Source organism: Staurois parvus, unplaced genomic scaffold, assembly GCF_062004578.1.
Source record: "Staurois parvus isolate SC_StPar_1 unplaced genomic scaffold, SC_StPar_1.0 ptg001112l, whole genome shotgun sequence".
NCBI classification, from domain to species: Eukaryota; Metazoa; Chordata; class Amphibia; order Anura; family Ranidae; genus Staurois; species Staurois parvus.
In genome coordinates, this window is record NW_028318908.1 from 96,895 (window position 1) to 117,699 (window position 20,805).

Below are 20,805 nucleotides of genomic sequence, written 5' to 3' on the forward strand. Positions count from 1 at the left end.
ATTATTTTAGTAAATATAAACTGCTAAATATCTTTTCTCATCAGCCGTTACAACAATCTTCTGACTTCAGCAGAGCACATGTTAAAGCTTGTAGGAGGAGTTTTCTTTCTCCTTTCAGGAGGATGTGAAACCCCTGACCTTTGTCTGGACAGTACTGATTGGCCCTGTGCTGATTACATGCACCCTCCCAAGAAAAAAAAACTCTCTAGCAATGTACACCAAACTGAGCATGTGCAGAGTGACTCCAAACATGTCCTATCAGGAGATATTTAGGGGACAATGGAAGAAGGGAAGGATCAGAGATGAGAGGATCAATCATCCTTTTTACACAATGCGGAGGATTAACCCCTTTGGTTCCACAGTGAGTATAACAAGCATACTTTACTGCATATACAGACTGATTGTACTGTTGTGGGTTTAGTAATGCTTTAAAATATCCAAGTAAACATGAAGATCTATGTGAAAATAAACCAAAAGGCAATTAGCTTCAATAAATGCGTTGCAATCTATTTATAGATGGCAATATGCCAAAAAGTTATATTTCGAAATAAGCCCCTGCTGATATTGTGAGTCCTTGTCATCGCATTGTCCATGGGGTGGCAGCAGAGAGCCAACTATCTGAATAGAAGAGCCTGAGCCCAGGTAAGGAATGCCTCCTCCTCAGTGGGAGTCCCTGAGCCCATCAGCCCTCCCCATTAGACAAACAGGGACAGGCATTCCTCTCTTAATGAACTCATTTACAGTAAAGGGACAGAGGTGAGAAGCTGGTCACAGCAGCACAATGAAAGGACACATTATTTTCCTTGGAGCCTCTCTCATATTTATTGGCATTTTTGTCAAACTTTCACCCCAAGGAAAAGCTTCCTATAATGACAAGTACATGTCCCTGCTGGGGTCCCCACACAGCCCTGACCTGCGGAAGGAAATTACGGAAAGGCGCAGGGACCTAAGGTCCTTCCATAAAATGTTACTGGGTTCCCAAAGGACAGGTCCTGAGGATGAGCCGCTGAGGATTCTGGGAGCGGACCCGCCGCTACGTGGGATGCTAACGTGCCAAGACCTCTCTTATTTGTCAAGGATTTATTATATCGGGTCTGGCTTTACCAAATTAGTCCTGAAGGGGACTTTATTGAACGGCAAAGATATTGCAATCAAGACGGTCCACGGCGAAGGGAACGACGTGAAAAACTGCATGAAGGCGTATGGCGACCGCGTCGGCTGTCACCGACTGGCTACGTACAAACTGCAGAAGGAGATTGCACTGATGCAGATTCTGCGGCACCCCGGCATCACCCAGGTATGGCGTCCTGATAAATATATTGGGTGTAGATAACAACCTCATTTATTTATTTTATTTATTTTTCTATTATATTTATTTTATTTTTCATTATTATTATTATTTCTATAGTATTTATATAAACGAGCTTAGGGTACATATTCTGGGGCACCCTGGCATCACCCAGGTATGGCATCCTGATAAATATATTGGGTGTATATAACAACCTCATAAACGAGCTTAGGGTACAGATTCTGCGACACTCCGGCATCACCCAGGTATGGCGTCCTGATAAATATATTGGGTGTAAATAACAACCTCATTTATTTATTTATTTTATTTATTTTTCTATTATATTTATTTTATTTTTCATTATTATTATTTCTATAGTATTTATATAAACAAGCTTAGGGTACAGATTCTGGGGCACCCTGGCATCACCCAGGTATGGCATCCTGATAAATATATTGGGTGTAGATAACAACCTCATTTATTTATTTATTTTATTTATTTTTCTATTATATTTATTTTATTTTTCATTATTATTATTATTATTTCTATAGTATTTATATAAACGAGCTTAGGGTACAGATTCTGCGGCATCCCGGCATCACCCAGGTCTGGCGTCCTGATAAATATATTGGGTGTATATAACAACCTCATAAACGAGCTTAGGGTACAGATTCTGGGGCACCCCGGCATCACCCAGGTATGGCGTCCTGATAAATATACTGGGTGTAGATAACAACCTCATTTATCTATTTATTTTATTTATTTTTCTATTATATTTATTTTATTTTTCATTATTATTATTATTATTATTTCTATAGTATGTATATAAACGAGCTTAGGGTACAGATTCTGGGGCACCCTGGCATCACCCAGGTATGGCGTCCTGATAAATATATTTGGTGTATATAACAACCTCATTTATTTATTTTATTTATTTTTCTATTATATTTCTTTTTCATTATTATTATTATTTCTATAGTATTTATATAAACGAGCTTAGGGTACAGATTCTGGGGCACCCCGGCATCACCCAGGTATGGCGTCCTGATAAATATATTGGGTGTATATAACAACCTCATTTATTTATTTTATTTATTTTTCTATTATATTTATTTTATTTTTCATTAATATTATTATTTCTATAGTATTTATATAAACTAGCTTAGGGTACAGATTCTGGGGCACCCCAGCATCACCCAGGTATGGCGTCCTGATAAATATATTGGGTGTAGATAACAACCTCATTTATTTATTTATTTTTCTATTATATTTATTTTATTTTTCATTATTATTATTATTATTATTTCTATAGTATTTATATAAACGAGCTTAGGGTACAGATTCTGGGGCACCCTGGCATCACCCAGGTATGGCGTCCTGATAAATATATTGGGTGTATATAACAACCTCATTTATTTTATTTATTTTTCTATTATATTTTTTTTTCATTATTATTATTTTTATTATATTTATATAAATGAGCTTAGGGTACATAAAGGTTCATTGAATGGGCCCTCAATCTCAAACCCCTGACCATTTAGAGCTCATGCTCACAGACAGTTTGAGGTGCAAGCTCTCTGTGGATCACTTTTCAAAGGCTTTTGACAGGCAGTGAGGCGGTGATATGTTGCCTTATCACCCCTTGTTTTAATCTGGTGAATAACGCACCTCAACTACGTGCCATACAGCGAGGTCCCATTCGCTTGAATAGGTGGCTTTCTGTGGTGGTACTGCCAACAAACGCGGCAGGGTGATCATTTTTGCTGTGGCACGTCTGCATTCCCATCTGGCTGCCTTTGCAGCTTTAGGGAGGGTGGTAAAAATGCAGCTAACCACCTTTTTTACAGGTCTAAATGAGCCCTAAGGCTTGCTTCACACCTATGCAGTTTGCTTTTGATCCGTTTTATGATACTTTTTGGATTGTGATTTGCGTTTTTCCACATGCATTTTTGCCGCATTTCACTTTTTTTTACAGCTTTTTGTGTTAAAGCGAAAATGTTTTTGCTTCTGGCCAGAAACGAAATAAAATGCAAAATGCGGCAGAAATGCGCTGCATGCATTTCAGCAGCTTCACCATTGAAATATATTGTAGCAAAAATGCTGCTTTTTGCGTTTAAAAAAGTCCCTGACCCAGGGGTGGACTGACCATTTAGAAACTCAGGCACTGCGCAAGGGCCCGGGGTCAGTATGGGGCCCCATGAGATGCCCCTGGTACCTTTTTCATAGGCTTTTTTGAGTTTGGGCAAGGACACAGGGGCCCCATGATCCCCTATTGCCCGGGGGCCCCATGAGTTGTCAGTCCGCCCCTGCCCTGACCCTTTCCAAAAAAGCAGCAGCTCAAAAAAGCAGAGATGTGAACGTGTCCCATAGTGAACCATGTTAGATGGATTGTAGTGTGTTTCTGCAAAAAGCTCTAAAAAATGCCTTGGTGTGAACCAGGCCTTAAGGATATAGAGAGTACAAACATTGTACAACCAGATTGTACTGGATCTTATACTGCATGGAAGGAAACGATGGTGATTGTCCCGGAATATCTGACAACCTACTTTAATTTCAAGATCAGCCATCCACAGATGTTCAATAAATGCTCATGGAGGTTAGATGGTTGTCACATATTTTAGGCAATCGGATCAAACTTTCTAACTTTTCTGGCTGTTTGTTGTCCAGATACAGATTTGATACTCATTACAGATTTGATACATTTGTCACACATTACATTAGGAAGCTGTTATTTCAATCATTGGTTTAGCACCGACAAAGTACAGAAGGCCACTTGCTGCTCTCAAAGGAACTTATGATCTGATGCCCCCACCCCAGTCATGAACTATTTTCTGTGCAAAGCAAACTCTATGTGCAAAGGGAATTGAAGCCCAAGGCTGGCTCCAGTGCTACAAGGAAAATGCCACTTCTTTTTGTGCGATCCAGTGCGATTTCAACCCGTTCAAATGAGTGGGCATAAAATCGCATGACACTGAATCGCACAGGAACATGGTCTGCATTTAGGTGTGAACCCGACCTCAGTGCTCTTGTTTTTCTCCTCTATTATTTATATATAGTACTTACCTGTGTGCTGCACAAGGAGGGAGAGACATAAACCTGGCCATAGAAGGCAAGGACACTACTAGGCAATTGGTACTATGGGTGTCAACTTTCCTTTCTCTTCTCTCTTTCTATTCTTTCTCTTCTCTCTTTTTTTTCTCCCTCTCCATCTCTCTCTTCTCTATATTTCTCTCTCATCTCTCTCTTCTGTCTCCCCCATTCTCTCTTTTGTATCTCTTCTCCCTCTTTTCTGTTTGCTTCTCTTTTTTTCTTCCTCTTTTCTCCCTCTTTCCACTCTCTTATCTCTGTGTTCTCCATCTCTTTTCTCTCCCTCTCTTTCTTGTCTATTTTTTCCCTCTCTTCTCTCTTTCAACTGTCTTTCTTGTCTCTTTTCTTTCTCTCTTCTCTCTTTCTTCTCTTCTCTTCCCTTCCCTCCTCTTGTTTCTTCTTCTCTTTTCTCTCTTTTCTCTCTCTCTCTTTCTTTCTTCTCTCTCTCCTCTCTCTTTCTCTCTGACCCCCTCTATCTTCTCTCTCTTCCCCCTCTCTATCTCTTTCTTTTGCTCTCTCTCTTCTTTCTATTCTCTCTTTTTTTCCCTCTCTTCTCTCTTTCAACTGTCTCTCTTGTCTCTTTTCTTTCTCTCGTCTCTCTTTCTTCTCTTCTCTTCCCTTCCCTCCTCTTGTTTCCTCTTTCTCATTTCTCTCTCTCTCAGTCACTCTATTCTCTCTCTTTCTTTCTTTTTTTCTTTCTCCTCTCTCTCTTACCTCCCCCTCTCTTTCTTCCCTCTCTCTATCTTTTTCTTTTGCTCTCTCTCATTTTCTCTTCTCTCTTTTTTCCCTTCTCTCTTTTTTCCCTCTCTTCTCTCTTTCAACTGTCTCTCTTGTCTGTTTTCTTTCTCTCTTCTCTTCCCTTCCCTTCTCTCGTTTCTTTTCTTTCTTTCTTTCTTTCTTTCTTTCTTTCTTTCTTTCTTTCTCTTTCTTTCTTTCTCCTCTCTCCCCCCTCTCTTTCTCTCTCTCTCTTTTCTCTTCTCACCCCCCCTCTCTCCCTCTTTTCTCTCTGTCTCTTTTCTCCCCCCCCTCTCTTTTATCTCTCCCCTCTCCTCTCTCTGTCTCTCTTTCTCTCTCTTTCTCTCTCTCTCTCCCTCTCTTGTTTCTCTCTCTCTTCTCTGTTTCTCTCTTCTTTCTCTTTTGTTTCTCTCTTCTCTGTTTCTCTCTTCTCTCTCTTTTGTTTCTCTCTTCTCTGTTTCTCTCTTCTCTCTCTTTTGTTTCTCTCTCTCTTCTCTGTTTCTCTCTTTCCAATATATCACCGTGGGGTCCCTTTACACTGAAGCATTCCACTGCTTTGTGTTAATTCACATGCGATATTGTGCATTTCATTAGGGCAGTCAATTCCTTATGAATGGGATGCCAATGCACCACAGCAGATGAAAAATGCACATCATCCACTTTTTAAAAATGCTATTGCATCACCCGTGTGCCTAGAATATGAGATATCCGCACAACAGCCAGAGTGGGAGAAATAATTCTCAGGCCCATCATTTGCTATGAACTCCAAATTGCTAACCAGTAAAGAATTTGAAAGTGTCGCCTGTGAACAATTTTGGGTTCTGTAGTTTTCTGACATGCAGTTTAAAGGTTTGACATGTTTGGTATCTACTTACTTAATGAAACTTCGTCTTTTATAGCATACAAAAAATTGGCAATCATATATTGTGTTGGAGTATATTTTTTCTCCTGAAAATGTAGACTTGATCAACATTTGCAGAAATGTTGTGCCATTAAAATAAATAGCAGGCGCTGTCATTTTATTCTGCAGAGCCTTTGCATTCAGAAAACAGATGATTGCTCAGAGGTTTGGGTAACTTCCTAGCAATAAAAATGCAAATTTTAAGGTGTTTGTGAAAAATTGTAAAAAATTGCAGCAAATGCAAAATGGTTAAGAAAACTAAACTCAACGCCATAACAATATCGCCTTAAAATATGTGCCCGCTGATTGGTCGTAACATGTCAGTGTGTTTTCAGAAGGCTCCATTGTATTCAGAAGATGTCATCAAAGTGCTGCAGTCCATAAAAGTGGGAAACACAACAAGGAGATCATTAGGAACTTTGTAGCTGGCCACTCCTGCAATAATACTGTCACTTTCCTCAGTATCCCCCACCATGCATGAGAAAAGCACTTTTAATTGGGCAGGAAGGTGTCGAATGACCTCAAGTTGCCCCATTTGAAGGGACATTTGTAGCAACAATGATGTCACTGCCCTGTCCCCCCCCCCCAAAGCGGGGGTTGGGGGCCCCTGTCTATGCCTGACCTCCATCAGTTCACTTCCTTAGGTAAACGCAGAGGCCTGGTCTTCAACATGTGTCAGATGTGTGACAAAACCCGCAGGGAAGGCCCAGCGCCTCTGATTGATCAAATTCCCAACATTCCTCATCTGTCAATATATGGAGATATTTGGTGATAAAGTGTATCTGAAGGCTTTTTATGGTTTACTATTTGATGGAATGCAGAAGGTTTTTGATTGCTGTCTAGGATTCGTACCCTCTCTTTTGTCCTGATGATCATTGCCACTTGGACAGAATGTTGTCTTAGATTGTAAGCTCCCAGGATCAGGGCCCTCCTAACCCTCTTGTACTGAACTGTATTGTTGCTGTATTGTCTCCGATTATATTGTAAAGCGCTGAGCAAATTGTTGGCGCTATATAAGTCCTGTATAATAATAATAATTGTCACCAGAACAGGACAGGAGGCAAAACAATCAAATGGGGACACCTATTCTGGTGACAACACAATGGAAAGATTTCCTGCTACTTCCTGTTTTTGAATCTGGGATAGGAAGTGAGTGGAATTCTCCCCAATGGAACATAAAAAAAACCAAAAAAAAAACAACCTGACAGCTCTATATCTGGCAATGTTTTCATGTACATTGTGGTGTTTAGATTTGTATTTTAGAACAGCATTTAGAGGCAAAAATGCTCCGGACCTGCTTTCAGAGAGAAGAGCACCGGTGTCATTGACGCATGTACATGCAATTACGCATTGGCTAGAACAAATGATTGTTACAGCCACTAAAATGAAATGTTGCTTTTTGTCACGCGGTTTTGCATTTGTGATGCATTTTGCGTTTTTTTCAGGGGTTTTTTTTTTTTTTTTAAGGGGAAATTTTTTTAGTTGGTGGCCAGAATAAAAATGTAAAACATGGCAAAAACACACTACATGCTTTTCAGCAGCTTCTCCATTGAACTACGCAACATGTTCTCCTTTCCTTCAGCACACACCAATGCAGCTCGTTAGCGTATACCGAACTGATAGGACAGAAGGCAGATTGTCTATGCGTTGGGTCTTATGCCCAATGTAGCCCAATGAGCCTTTCTACGTCGCGTGTTGGTGTCCTGTATAGTTGACTGCACTGAACAACAATATGATGACGCAACGCGCTGCCCAACGACGCCACATGCTCTCCTTTTCCTCAGCACACACCAATGTAGCTCGTTAGCGTATATTGAACTTATAGGACAGAAGGCTGATTGTCTATGCGTTGGGTCTTATGCCCAATGTAGCCCAATGAACCTTTCTACGTCGAGTGTTGGTGTCCTGTATAGTTGACTGTACTGAACAACAATAGGACGACGCAATGCGCTGCCCAAAGATGCAACATGTTCTCTTTTCTTCAGCACAAACCAATGCAGCTCTTTCACGTATATTGGACTAATAGAACAGAAGGCTGATTGTCTATGCGTTGGGTCTTATGCCCAATGTAGCCCAATGAGCCTTTCTACGTCACGTGTTGATGTCTTGTATAGTTGACTGCACTGAACAATAATAGGATGACGCAATGCGCTGCCCAAAGACACAATGCGCTGCCCAAAGACGCAACATGTTCTCCTTTTCCTCAGCACACACCAATGCAGCTCGTTAGCTTATACTGAAGTGATAGGACAGAAGGCTGATTGTCTATGTGTTGGGTCTTATGCCCAATGTAGCCCAATGAGCCTTTCTACGTCGTGTGTTGGTGTCCTGTATAGTTGACTGCACTGAACAACAATATGACGACGCAACGCCTGCCCAAAGATGCAACGTGCTGCCCAACGAAGCAACATGTTCTCCTTTTCCTCAGCAAACACCAATGCAGCTCGTTAGCGTATACTGAAGTGATAGGACAGAAGGCTGATTGTCTATGCATTGGGCCTTATGCCCAATTTAGCCCAATGAGCCTTTCTACGTCATGCGTTGGTGTCTTGTATAGTTGACTGCACTGAACAACAATAGGACGACGCAACACACTGCCCAAAGATGCAACATGTTCTCTTTTCTTCAGCACACACCAATGCAGCTTGTTAGCTTATATTGAACTGATAGGACAGAAGGCAGATTGTCTATGCGTTGGATCTTATGCCCAATGTAGCCCAATGAGCCTTTCTACATCGCGTGTTGATGTCCTGTATAGTTGACTGCACTGAACAACAATAGGATGACGCAACGCGCTGCCCAATGACGCAACATGTTCTCCTTTTCCTCAGCACACACCAATGCAGCTCGTTACCGTTTACTGAACTGATAGGACAGAAGGTTGATTGTCTATGCGTTGGGTCTTATGCTCAATGTAGTCCAATGAGCCTTTCTACGCGGGACGGTTGTGTCCTGTATAGCATTTGACTGCACTGAACAACAATAGGACCCTCTTCATGTTTTTTTTAATGATGATGAGTAGGGCCCCATGTTCAGCCCTCGCTTTATTATGACAATTTCTCTTTTCTCTCCGCAGCTCCATGGACAGTGCTATGTGAATAGCGATCCCGCAGACCTCAGGGTCACCGCCATGCTGGATCTGGGGACTCCCCTTGAGATGATTCAACTCCTGCAGGCCCCCTGGGAGGAGAGATTTAAAGTAAGGGCAAGCAAACAATGGTAATTGTTTCAGTGGCTCTCATAGCCCACCCCCCCCTTCTCCCTACTGGGGGGTCAGGATTAACCCATTCACAGCTGGGAGCGGGATGGAAACCTGTGGCTTTTGGAAAGCTCTGGCCTCCCACTGTGATGTGGTTAATGAGTCCAGTTTTCAATGGGCAGAAGGGATTAGTGCAGAGAGCTGTGCAAACAGCCTGTGAGTGGCCAGAACACAATGGGGGAGACCAGCCTGTTGACAATTCTCTGTTCAATCAATCAGTTTTGAATGGCAGGGGTCTGTGTTTACATAAATGACACTGGAAAAGGTCAGGGATCTGACAAAGACTTGTCATGTCAATGGATCAATCCACTCATCTCAGGACCCAGCTGATTCAAAACTTTTTTGAGTGATACTGCAACCCTTTGTGTGGCGTATCGGGGTGCTATTCATTTAGAATGGCGCCCCAATACACATCTACAGTAGGTGGCGCTGCGGAGCGCATTAACGCACATGTGGCAGCTGGTTTTTTATAAATGCAACACAAGCACATGAAACGACGGCTCTAGGTAACGCCTACATGTGATGCTGAGCCTCCATGAAAGAACTGAAATCCAGTCAATTATAGGGTCATGCCATGTTAAGTTAGGCTGGGGAGGAAAGAACTAGATAACGTTGGATGTCCTCCAGCCATAAAATGAGGCAGACTCCATCTGGCTTGCTGCAGTGAGGAAGCTGGAGTTGTGCATTAACCATTCTATCCAAGCTTTAAAAAATAAGAAAATATATAATGTATATAATTGCAACGTACCAGTCCTTAGGTGTGGTGGCTGCATTAGTTTTCTTTTTCCAGGATAAGAACATTTTCAGCAAGGACAGACAAATAGTTTACCTGCCAGAAATGCTGGATTAACTGAACTGAAACTACAATGTTATCTTCCTTCTGTAAACTAGCTCCCTCCTCCCCCCATGCAATTGAGATGAAGAGCAGAAGATGCATTTGCAATCAGAAGAGAAGCCTAGGGTGATATTATTATTATACAGGATTTATAAAGCGCCAACAGTTTGCTCAGCGCTGTACATGATAATGGGAGACAGTACAAGAGACAGTACAGTAAAAATACAATTCAATACACGAGCAGTTCGAGGGCCCTGCTCCTTGGAGCTTACAATCTAGGAGGGAGGGGATAGTGGTACAGGAGGAAATAGCTGTGGGGGATGGAGTGGTAGGCTTCCCTGAAGAGATGGGTTTTCAGAGTGCACCTAAAGGTGAGGAGAGTAGGTGATAGTCTGATGGATTGGGGTAGGGAGTTCCAGAGGATGTGGGAAGCCCTGGAGAAGTCCTGGAGATGGGCATGGGAGGAGGAGACCAGGGAACTAGAGAGAAGGAGGTCTTGTGAGGAGCGGAGAGTACGTTTTTGGTGGTATTTGGATACCAGATCGGTGATGTAGTTTTGGCCAGTATTATGAACAGCTTTATACGTCAATGTTAGCATTTTGAATTTTATCTGTTGGGCAATCGGAAGCCAGTGGAGGGATTGGCAGGGGGGGTGGCAGATACGGAGCTGTTACCAGGTAAAAAATAAAGAAAAATAAGCCTGAAAAAAAAAGAAAACTAATGCAGCCATTACACCTAAAGACTGGAAAGCTGAAGTATATTCCTTTTTTAGTTTTTGACCACTGAGTGATCATTGTAATGAAAGAGCATGGTATAAAAATGTACATCTACATCTGGTGAACATGCCCAAATTGTGCCCATGGAGAGAGGAAGGGAAATATTCTCTTTGTATTGTATTTTTTTAAAATTTAAATCTTTTATTAAATTTTTCATTACAAAAAAAGAAAAGGAAAACTCAACAATATAACATAATCATCCAAAAGACAAACATTTCACCTGAATTTTTAACATATTTGCTGTCAGCCATCACATATAGTCCCTGTAATGTGTCTAAAATGTGTGTTTCCTATAATCGTCAGCTCCATCTAGAGGCCATAATGTGATATTTTACTGATTGCAGTATTTCAGGAAAATACTACATTATGGCCGCTAAATGGAGCTGACCATCAAAGGAAATATGCGTATTAGGCACATTACAGGGATTATTTGTGACGGCACAGCTAAGTGAAATGTATTAGCTGTTAGCCAGTCATGCATTTTTGTGTACGACACCATTATTGGACAGCAGCAAATCATTCTCTATGTCTGTATCTGGCCTCAGGTCTGTCTAGAACTGGTGCGGTTATTGCATTACCTGGCAAATTCACCCTTGGGTTCAGTTGCCCTACTGGATTTCCAGCCGCGCCAGTTCATCCTGGTGGAAGGGAGTCTGAAGCTGACGGATTTGGATGACGCCACGAATGAAGAGATATTGTGTAGGCAGGACACTGATTGCACCCTCACCTTTCCTGCCAGGAGTTTCGGAGTTACATGCTCTGCAGCAGGGACCTGCGTCGAAGCCAATGAGAAGAGAAATCTCTACAATGCCTACAGGTACTAGACACCAATGGTGACTTCTGTTTCTCCTATTATCTGTAACCTACTTGACTTACATTTTTCATTTTCTCTTTTTATGAATTTGGATAAAGGGAGAGGTTGGAACCTCCGTCAAATTTCTATTGTTTGAAGATAAAAAAAAAAGATGGAAGGGCCAACCCACTAGTCAGTGTCTAGAATGTTCTTTATTAGAGGTATCAGTAGGAAAGCCAATGAGTTTCAGGGGGAAGATGTCCCCCTTCATCAGGGCTGAGAAATGAAAGTTATGAAGTTTGCACTGATTTTGAGTGCCATTGGTGATTGTAACTAAAAGCTGAACTGCTGACTTTTACGAGGAATATAAATTTTTCATCCAGACTTTAGAACTACCACTTCTCAGCCTTAGTTAAGTGGGGTTTATGTCTAATAATCATGAATAGTCCAAAGGAGGTTCAAAGTGTGCTGGGCCTTCAAGTAGAGTTAGCCTTAAAGTAGGGTTTGGTGGCAATGGATCCTAATATTCTTTTGCGGGCTTAGTTGGCAGATCCCCATCAATACAGGAGGTTTGTGTAGAATTCTCCAAAAATAAGAAATTATCAAAATGCCAACCCATTAGTCAGTGTCCAGAACAGCCATTCTCAAGCAGGGTTCCATGGAAAATGAAGGTTCCTCCAGCCAATTGTTTTTTGAGCAGTAGCTAATTGATGTCCAATTTGATAGTACTTGCATAGTGGCCAATGCTACTTCAGCCTTGCAGGAGGTCCTTGTAGAATTCTTCAAAGATAAGAAATGGTGGAAATGTCAACCCACTAGTCGGTGTCTAAAACAGCCATTCTCAAGTAGGGTTCCATGGAACCATAGGGTTCCTCCAGCAGTTGGTGAAGGTTCCTTGAGCAGTGATTGACTGGTCTCCCATTTGATGGTACCTGAGTAGTTCCAGGGCCAACACCACTTGACAGAGTCAGCTTCAGAATGCCAATGATCTTGTCAGCTGTCTGTAAAAGTAGCAATGTGACCACCACTGTCAGAGGTCCATCCTTTCCATTGGCCACCACTGAATTGTTTTTAGCAGGGGTTCCCTGAGACCTAATTATTGAAGGGTTCCTAAGGGGTCTAGAATGGTCTTTATTAGATAGACCTAGCAGTCAACGAAGAGAATCCAATATGTCCCAGGCACTACTGAAGTCCCCCTTTATCAGGGCTAAGAAATGGTAATTCGAAAGTCTAGACAGCTTTGAGTGCTATTAGTGATGGGAACTTTTAATCTTCAAAGGTTTTTTCTCACCATTACTAGCACTTGTTTCTTGTTTGTTATGCTGACCCACTGGAAAGAGACATAAACCATTTCAGAGTGTCTGGTTTAGGAAATTGGAAAATCAGTGTATTAGCAAAAAATTAAAGCAGAGCTCCGTGATAATTTTTCTGGTCTCTTGAAGTCTGTTGGGCTATACATTAGACCCAATGTGGGTTTATGTTGTACCTATGTTGAATATTCTAAACCTAGACTTCTAGTCGTATCCTATCAGTGCCCTTTCTGAATTTGTATGTGGATGGTTAGGTCTCTGTATCTTGTGTATTTCTATGTTTTTCTGCTCATTGTCATTGTGAAAACATTCTATAAAAAAGGATGCATTAAAAAAAAAGCAGAGCTCCAGACAAAACTTTTTTAATGAAAGGATAAGGGTTACAATCTCTCTCATCTTCCTTAAATCTGTGTTCCTGTTTGAAAGATTTACCTTTGTTTTCTGTTTCAGTGACAGCTTGTGTGTCAGGATATCACAGGGTGTCACCAGCACAGGACGTGAAAGAAATCTCTAAAAAAAAAAGGGGTACAGAAAAATGTTGGGTGCAGTCCTAAAACTTCTGATTTTGCTCTCAATTTTCTTTTTTCGCTCTCAATGAGAAAATTCGGAGGAGCATGATGGATATTTTTTCTCCAACAAACAAATTCCTAACAGTTTATGCTGTTTTCATTTGAGAAATCAAATTCATTCCAAAATTGATTGTTAAAAACAAATGAAAGAACAATCGAATGACATCCCTCAAGTCATCGACTGTACTAAGGGTGTTCTAAAATCTGTTAGCATGTGGCCATCTCTACTGAAAATATTCTGTACTTTGCTTTGAACTTAAAAGTTCCAGGATTTTAAGTAGCCGGTTTTGTCTTTCCAGATTTTTCTTTACTTACCTCTTGCCCCATGCCTCACCTCCTGCCCTTCGACCTCTCCTCCAGGACATCATGAACACAACAGGTACTCTGAGCAATCAAAAACAGTTGTTTCCAGCCCATATAAGTGCCTGTGTCCCGTCTGACAGACCCGCCATAAAATGTCTGCTCTGATTGCAGGTGATTTACGCTTTGGGATTCATGAAACCCTGAAGGCCTTTGAAGATGTCCTGAGCTATTACAAGTCAGGAATGAACCAGAGCTGGACCCAGGATCTGAGAGGTCAGTCCCAAAGTGTCCATTTCCAACTTTTTGAAGTTGTAAAGAAAGTTACTTTAAAAAAGATGACATCACAAAGTTCACAAATTTCATCCTGTAGTCCAAAATGATACAAAATTGTTACAAAAGTGATAACTCGTGATACAAAATTCATCCTGCGGTGCAAAATGATACAAAATTGATAACTCATGATATGAAATTCATCCTGTGGTGCAAAATGATACAAAATTGTTACAAAAGTGATAACTCATGATACAAAATTTATCCTGCGGTGCAAAATGATACAAAATTGATAACTCATGATACAATATTCATCCTGTGGTGCAAAATGATACAAAATTGATAACTCATGATATGAAATTAATTCACTAGCACAAAATGATACAAAATGATTCCAAAATTGATAGCTCATGATACAAAATTCATCCTGTAGCACAAAATGTTACAAAATTGATAACTCATGATATGAAATTCGTCCTGTAGCACAAAATGATACACAATTGTTACAAACTGGATAATCCATGACACAAAATTTAGCCTGTGGCACAAAATGTTATACAATTGTCAGAAAATAGATAACTCATAATACAAATTTCATCCTGTAGCAAAAAATGATACAAAATTGTTACAAAATCGATAACTTGTGATACAAAATGAATCCTCTAGCACAAAATGATACAAAATTGTTACAAAATCGATAACTTGTGATACAAAATGAATCCTCTAGCACAAAATGATACAAAATTGTTACAAAATCGATAACTTGTAATACAAAATATATCTTGTAGGACAAAATTGTTACAAAATTGATAACTCATTATACAAAATTGATCCTGTGGTGCAAAATAATACAAAATTGATAACTCATGATATGAAATTCATCCTGTAGCACAAAATGATACACAATTGTTACAAAATGAGTTATCGATTTTGTAACATTTTGTCCCACAGGATAAATTTGGTATCATAAATTATCCATTTTGTAACAATTGTGTATCATTTTCATCCTGTAACAAAAAATGATTCAAAATTGTTACAAAATTGATAACTCGTGCTACAAAATTCATCCTGTGGCACAAAATGATACAAAATTGTTACAAAATTGATAACTCGTGATGCAAAATTTATCCTGTGGCGCGAAATGATTCAAAATTGTTAAAAAATTGATAACTCATGATACAAAATTCATCCTGTGGCACAAAATTATACAAAATTGTTACAAAATCGATAACTTGTGATACAAAACTCATCCTGTGGCACAAAATTGTTACAAAATTGATATTTTCTGATACAAAATTAATCCTGTGGCACAAAATGATACTAAATTGTTACAAAATGGATAACCTGTGATACAAAATGTATCTTGTGGCACAAAATTATATAAAATTGTTACAAAATTGATAACTCATTATATAAATTTCATCCTGTAGCACAAAATTGATACACAATTTAGTTTGCAAACACAAAGAGGTTTGTGATCAGTCCTCTGATTCCTCTCTGCTGGATATTCGCTTTAGTTTTAAAGCTCCATTATGGGCTTGGCTAGCCCAAACACTTGCCCATTCAAGTCTCTTTTCAAGTTTGTCAACCATCTGGATTTCCCATTGCCCAGTGGAAAATCCAGGCATCAAAATCCACAAGACCTGATTATTTTTAAAGCTAAACACCAGGCAGATGTAAAACAAACAGATTATTAATACATTAATACATCATTCAGTTCATTTTTTTTAATGCGAGCAGTGTATATACTAGAATTGACCTGGTATTAGCCTTCTGCAGTCCCTTTACAGCAGTGCTCAGACTGGGAGAGGGAGAAGCAGTACAAGGTGCCAATCAATTGGGCCCATTCACCCCCAAACATTTTGTACCTTAAAGCTCCATAAAATTCCCAACAAACAAATATGTTTAAAATAGAGCACAGTCACATATCAGTGCTCAGGCACCTGTAGCTTAACACCTGACATTCATAAAGGTACATGATCTCATTTTTGAACTAGAATTGGACATTTTTTTCCCCGTATGCTTAAATTACTTAACTAGAAGTGCCTGTAAATGCAATAAACAAGTGTTTTTGAGAATGTTTTTTTGGCATATAGGGCTTTGAGCCTTTAAGAACTGGCTGCCCCCCCCCCCCTTTCCCATTGCTTTCTATTGGGTAAAAAAAAACACGTGAATAAACATGTCATTGGGTCCTGGAATTATAAATCCCTATGATAACAGTTCCACATTTGCTTTCCATAGGTGAACATTTTATTGATTAGACTATTATTACATTTGTCGTGTGTTCTAAGCTCACTGATTTGCTATTTTCCAGAATACTCTGTGCTGAAAGGATTTCGTATTAATGAGACGACCAAGGATTTCCGGTGCTGGCCATCCTTTAACCACCAGGGATGCCTGTTGTCTATGCACAATGCCACTGAGGCAGCAGAATTTTGCAGCAGTCACATTCGCTGCTGGAACTTCGTCATCAGCCAACAAAGGACATGGACGGGTGAGTGTCCTATATTCACCTACTGTAGGGAAAATAGAACGGTTTTGGCTCACTTGTATTTTATGGATTCAAATGTAAATGTTTTTATGTTTTTTTAAACTGTTTTATTATTTTTATTTTTACCTGTACATAGTATTTAAACACTCATTGCATGAAAAAGGATTCCCAAAGCTCTATGGGTTAGCTAAAGAGACAGCACAGCAGTTATCATGTCCTTTCAAGAATGATGAGTCATACAGTGTATGTGAACCCCGAAATTGACAAAATTTACATTCTCATATTTATTTATTTATTTCAGGTACTTATATAGCGCCGTCAATTTACACAGCGCTTTACATATATATTGTACATTCACATCAATCCCTAACCCTCAAGGGGTGTACAATCTAAGGTCCCTAACTCACATTCATACATACACATACTAGGGACAATTGAGACAGGAGCCAATTCACCTACCAGCATGTCTTTGGAGTGTGGGAGGAAACTGGAGTACCCGGAAGAAAGCCATGCAGGCACAGGGAGAACATGCAAACTCCAGGCAGGTGGTGCCGTGGTTGGGATTCGAACCGGCGACCCTAGTACTGCCAGGCGGATGTGTTAACGACTTAGCCACTGTGCTACCCATTCTCATATTTGTACCTTCTTGGTCTGTTGAAGCCCAAGTCCAGGAATATGAAAAACCCACAATTGCAGTGGGGTCCTGCAGTTAAAAGCTTGTTATGTCTAGGGGGTACTGTACAGGCTGTGGTTACCTACAAAGTTATCTGTACACTCCAGACAGATCCAGTGTGCAGCAGCAGGGGTGTACGGATGCCACTGCCGGAATTATACTCCCCTGTCATGCTCAGTTGACACTACCAACCATTGAGTGCAACCCATCCAAAAAAAGGGGCCATGCTTCAACCGTCTTGCAACCAAGCACAACATGTGTGATTGTGTACATGGTAGTCCGGAATTTAGGGGATTAAATCAGATGGTGATATGGTCTCCTCACCGCCTGTCAAATGCTGAAGATTGATCAAAACAAGATTCACTCTTTAGAGCGCAAAGCAAGGGTGAATGAACCCTAAAGGAGATTGTACAATCAGAATGTAACATACAGTATGTGGTGAGCTTAAAGACCAACTTCAGGAAAAAAAAGAATTTTCCTATGCAGTGGGGCTGTGTCTGCACTGGACAAGTCAACTGCTCGTTTTTTCTAGGGGTGAGCAAAAAGCTGTATACTCACCCGATCCTTCAATCCTAGAGAAAATGGTGCTCCCCTACAGTCCAGTGGTGGACTGCTCCTGGTCTGTAGAGTCTGTACTGTGCGTGATGACGTTAGGAACAGTCCACTATTCAAGACCGCTGGAGTGTGGGGGTTGCTGGACCAGACTTGCGCTGGGAGGATCATAGAAGTACTGTATGTCTCCATTCTCTCCCCTAGAAAAAAATTAGCACGGTGTGCATAGACCCCACTGCATGGGAAATTTTTGTTGTTGCCTGGAGTTGGGCTTAAAGACTAACTGAACTTCTGTCAACTGTCATTTATCAGGGATGCCACTTACTTTCCCAGATACACCAACGACCACTAGAGGGATCCTTTTTAAATCTGTGTATGAATTATAATATTTGAAATATGGAACAGCAAACCTGTAAAACGTGAACGTTTCTCAAAAAAAGTTACAAAAGTAACTGGGGATATGTAATTACTGTAAATCTTCAATTTCCTTTGAATTTCAGGTTTCAGGGCAATTTCCTGTTTTATATCTATTCTCGGTTGCCACCCTCGTTTTTACATGATCCCCGTTCCTGATAGCTGTTCCTTCATATTGGGTTGTGGTCGCCCTCGCCTACAGATGTCAGCTCTTAATATCCGTATCTGGCTGGTTATCCTTCATTTAGCCGCAGTGTATGATGTCTCTTACAGATACACACGGCCCAGAAGATGGACATTTTTGTTGTAATAAAAAGACTTTTATTGAACGCCAGCGCCTAATGCGTCACAGGGCTCGTGGTGCTGACGATACCTTGGAACTTGTACGCAACTTTTTTTTTTTGGGCTTTTTTTTTTTATAATCCTGGAAATTTTTTTTTTTTTTTTAAATCTGTTACATATGCCTTTTGTCCCCATCCAAGGGGTCATTCAAGCTTGTGAGAGAATGTGGAAGTCGATATGCACGCTGTAAAGCACCCGATAGCCATCTCAAAGACGGCAAAATTTGTTGTTTTTGTGGGGAAATTTGGCCTCGGGGACATTCTCTGTCCATTCGCAATTCCATCTCTAGCGCCAGACTGCGCTGTCCGTTTTCAATTATGTAAAGTGAACCTGTCATTTGAAACTTCTAAAAGTTCTCCTCTCCATTGTGTCTATACAGGTCGCTATCTTGTGTCCTTTACAAGCAACAGAGTCCAGCTAATCCCGGATGAGAATTCGATTGTCTACGTCAAGCAGTCAAGTAACAACGGAAGTCACGTACAAAATATACAGAAAGACTGAAGTATTACTTGTCGCCCATTAAAGTGCTTAATACGTAAAGGCATCCAAACAGCATCAAAAACATTATGAACTGTACAAAAGTATGCTATCAAGTCCATAGGACCCTGATGCCCAACCTGCGACCCAGGGGCCACATGTGGCCCTTTGACACTTTTTCTGTGCCTGTTGGGGCTCCTGCAGACACTACTTTGTGTTTTTCTATTGCCCTGTGAAAGCAGTGGTTGCTAGTAGTCTTATGTAATGTGCTACCTGTCTATGTCTCCTGAACCATGCCCCCATTCAGCACCAACTCCTATAGGATGTTCAGGCTCTTCCTATTTTTTGCAGCATGTCTGCAGTCTCTGACCATCAGTTGTATCATGTCTATAGTCTCTGACCATATCCTATTGCATGTCTATAGTCTCTGACCATCTCCTGTAGTATGTCCACAGTCTTTGACTATCTCCTGTAGATGTCTGTAGCATCGGACCATCTCCTGTAGTATGTCTGTAGCATCTGTTCAACTCCTGTAGTATGTCTACAGTTTCTGACCATCTCTTGTGTCATGTCCATAGTCTCTGATCATCTCATATAGTGTGTCTGTGGTCTCCGACTATCTCCTGTAGCATGTCCATAGTCTCTGATCATCTCCTGTAGCACATCTGCAGTCTCTGCCCATCTCTTGTAGCATGTCCATAGTCTTTGACCGTCTCCTGTAGCAGTCTCTGACCAGATCTTGTATTCTTTTGATAGCCTCTGACCATCTCCTGTAGGAGGTCTGCAATCTCTGCCATCTCCTGTATCATGTCTGTAGTCTCTGATCATCTCCTGTATCATGTCCATAGTCTTTGACTATCTCCTGTATCATGTCCGTAGTCTCTGACCATCTCCTGTAGCATGTCCATAGTCTTTGACCATCTCCTGTAGTGTGTCCATAGTCTTTGACCATCTCCTGTATCATGACCGTAGTCTTTGACCATCTCCTGCAGCGTGTCCGTAGTCTTTGACAATCTCATGCAGCATGTCCGTAGTCTTTGAGAATCTCCTACAGCGTGTCCGTAGTCTTTGACCATCTCCTGTAGTGTGTCCGTAGTCTTTGACTATCTCCTGTATCATGTCCGTAGTCTTTGACCATCCCCTGCAGCGTGTCCGTAGTCTTTGACCATCCCCTGCAGCGTGTTCGTAGTCTTTGACCATCTCCTGTAGTGTGTCCGTAGTCTTTGACTATCTCCTGTATCATGTCCGTAGTCTTTGACAATCTCCTGCAGCGTGTCCGTAGTCTTTGACTATCTCCTGCAGCGTGTCCGTAGTCTTTGACAATCTCCTGTAGCGTGTCCATAGTCTTTGACAATCTCCTGCAGCGTGTCCGTAGTCTTTGACTATCTCCTGCAGCGTGTCCGTAGTCTTTGACAATCTCCTGCAGCGTGTCCGTAGTCTGACAATCTCCTGCAGCGTGTCCGTAGTCTTTGACTATCTCCTGTATCATGTCCGTAGTCTTTGACAATCTCCTGCAGCGTGTCCGTAGTCTTTGACAATCTCCTGCAGCGTGTCCATAGTCTTTGACCATCTCCTGCAGCGTGTCCATAGTCTTTGACAATCTCCTGCAGCGTGTCCATAGTCTTTGACCATCTCCTGTAGCGTGTCCATAGTCTTTGACCATCTCCTGTATCATGTCTGTAGTCTCTTACCATCTTATGTAGCATGTCCATAGCCTCCGACCATCTTCT

At 41.0% G+C, this 20,805-nt stretch overlaps 1 protein-coding gene across 1 annotated transcript; it reads left to right on the forward strand.

Moving 5' to 3' along the window:
• The first annotated feature begins 781 nt into the window (after positions 1–781).
• Positions 782–19,482, forward strand: LOC149440100 (extracellular tyrosine-protein kinase PKDCC-like). The gene is made up of 7 exons (XM_089658944.1): positions 782–1,297; positions 9,088–9,210; positions 11,427–11,698; positions 13,853–13,932; positions 14,028–14,129; positions 16,441–16,620; positions 18,978–19,482. Exons 1-7 carry the CDS (start codon positions 782–784, stop codon positions 19,097–19,099), a joined length of 1,395 nt encoding a protein of 464 aa, XP_089515070.1. The 3' UTR covers positions 19,100–19,482.
• The last annotated feature ends 1,323 nt before the right edge of the window (positions 19,483–20,805 follow it).

Bases quoted from the DNA above. Each gene is read 5' to 3' on its own strand.
- LOC149440100 (XM_089658944.1), top strand. From the start codon at position 782: ATGAAAGGACACATTATTTTCCTTGGAGCCTCTCTCATATTTATTGGC. The intron at 1,298-9,087 runs GTATGGCGTCCT...TTCTCTCCGCAG, and splicing joins GGCACCCCGGCATCACCCAG to CTCCATGGACAGTGCTATGT. The intron at 13,933-14,027 runs GTACTCTGAGCA...CTCTGATTGCAG, and splicing joins GGACATCATGAACACAACAG to GTGATTTACGCTTTGGGATT.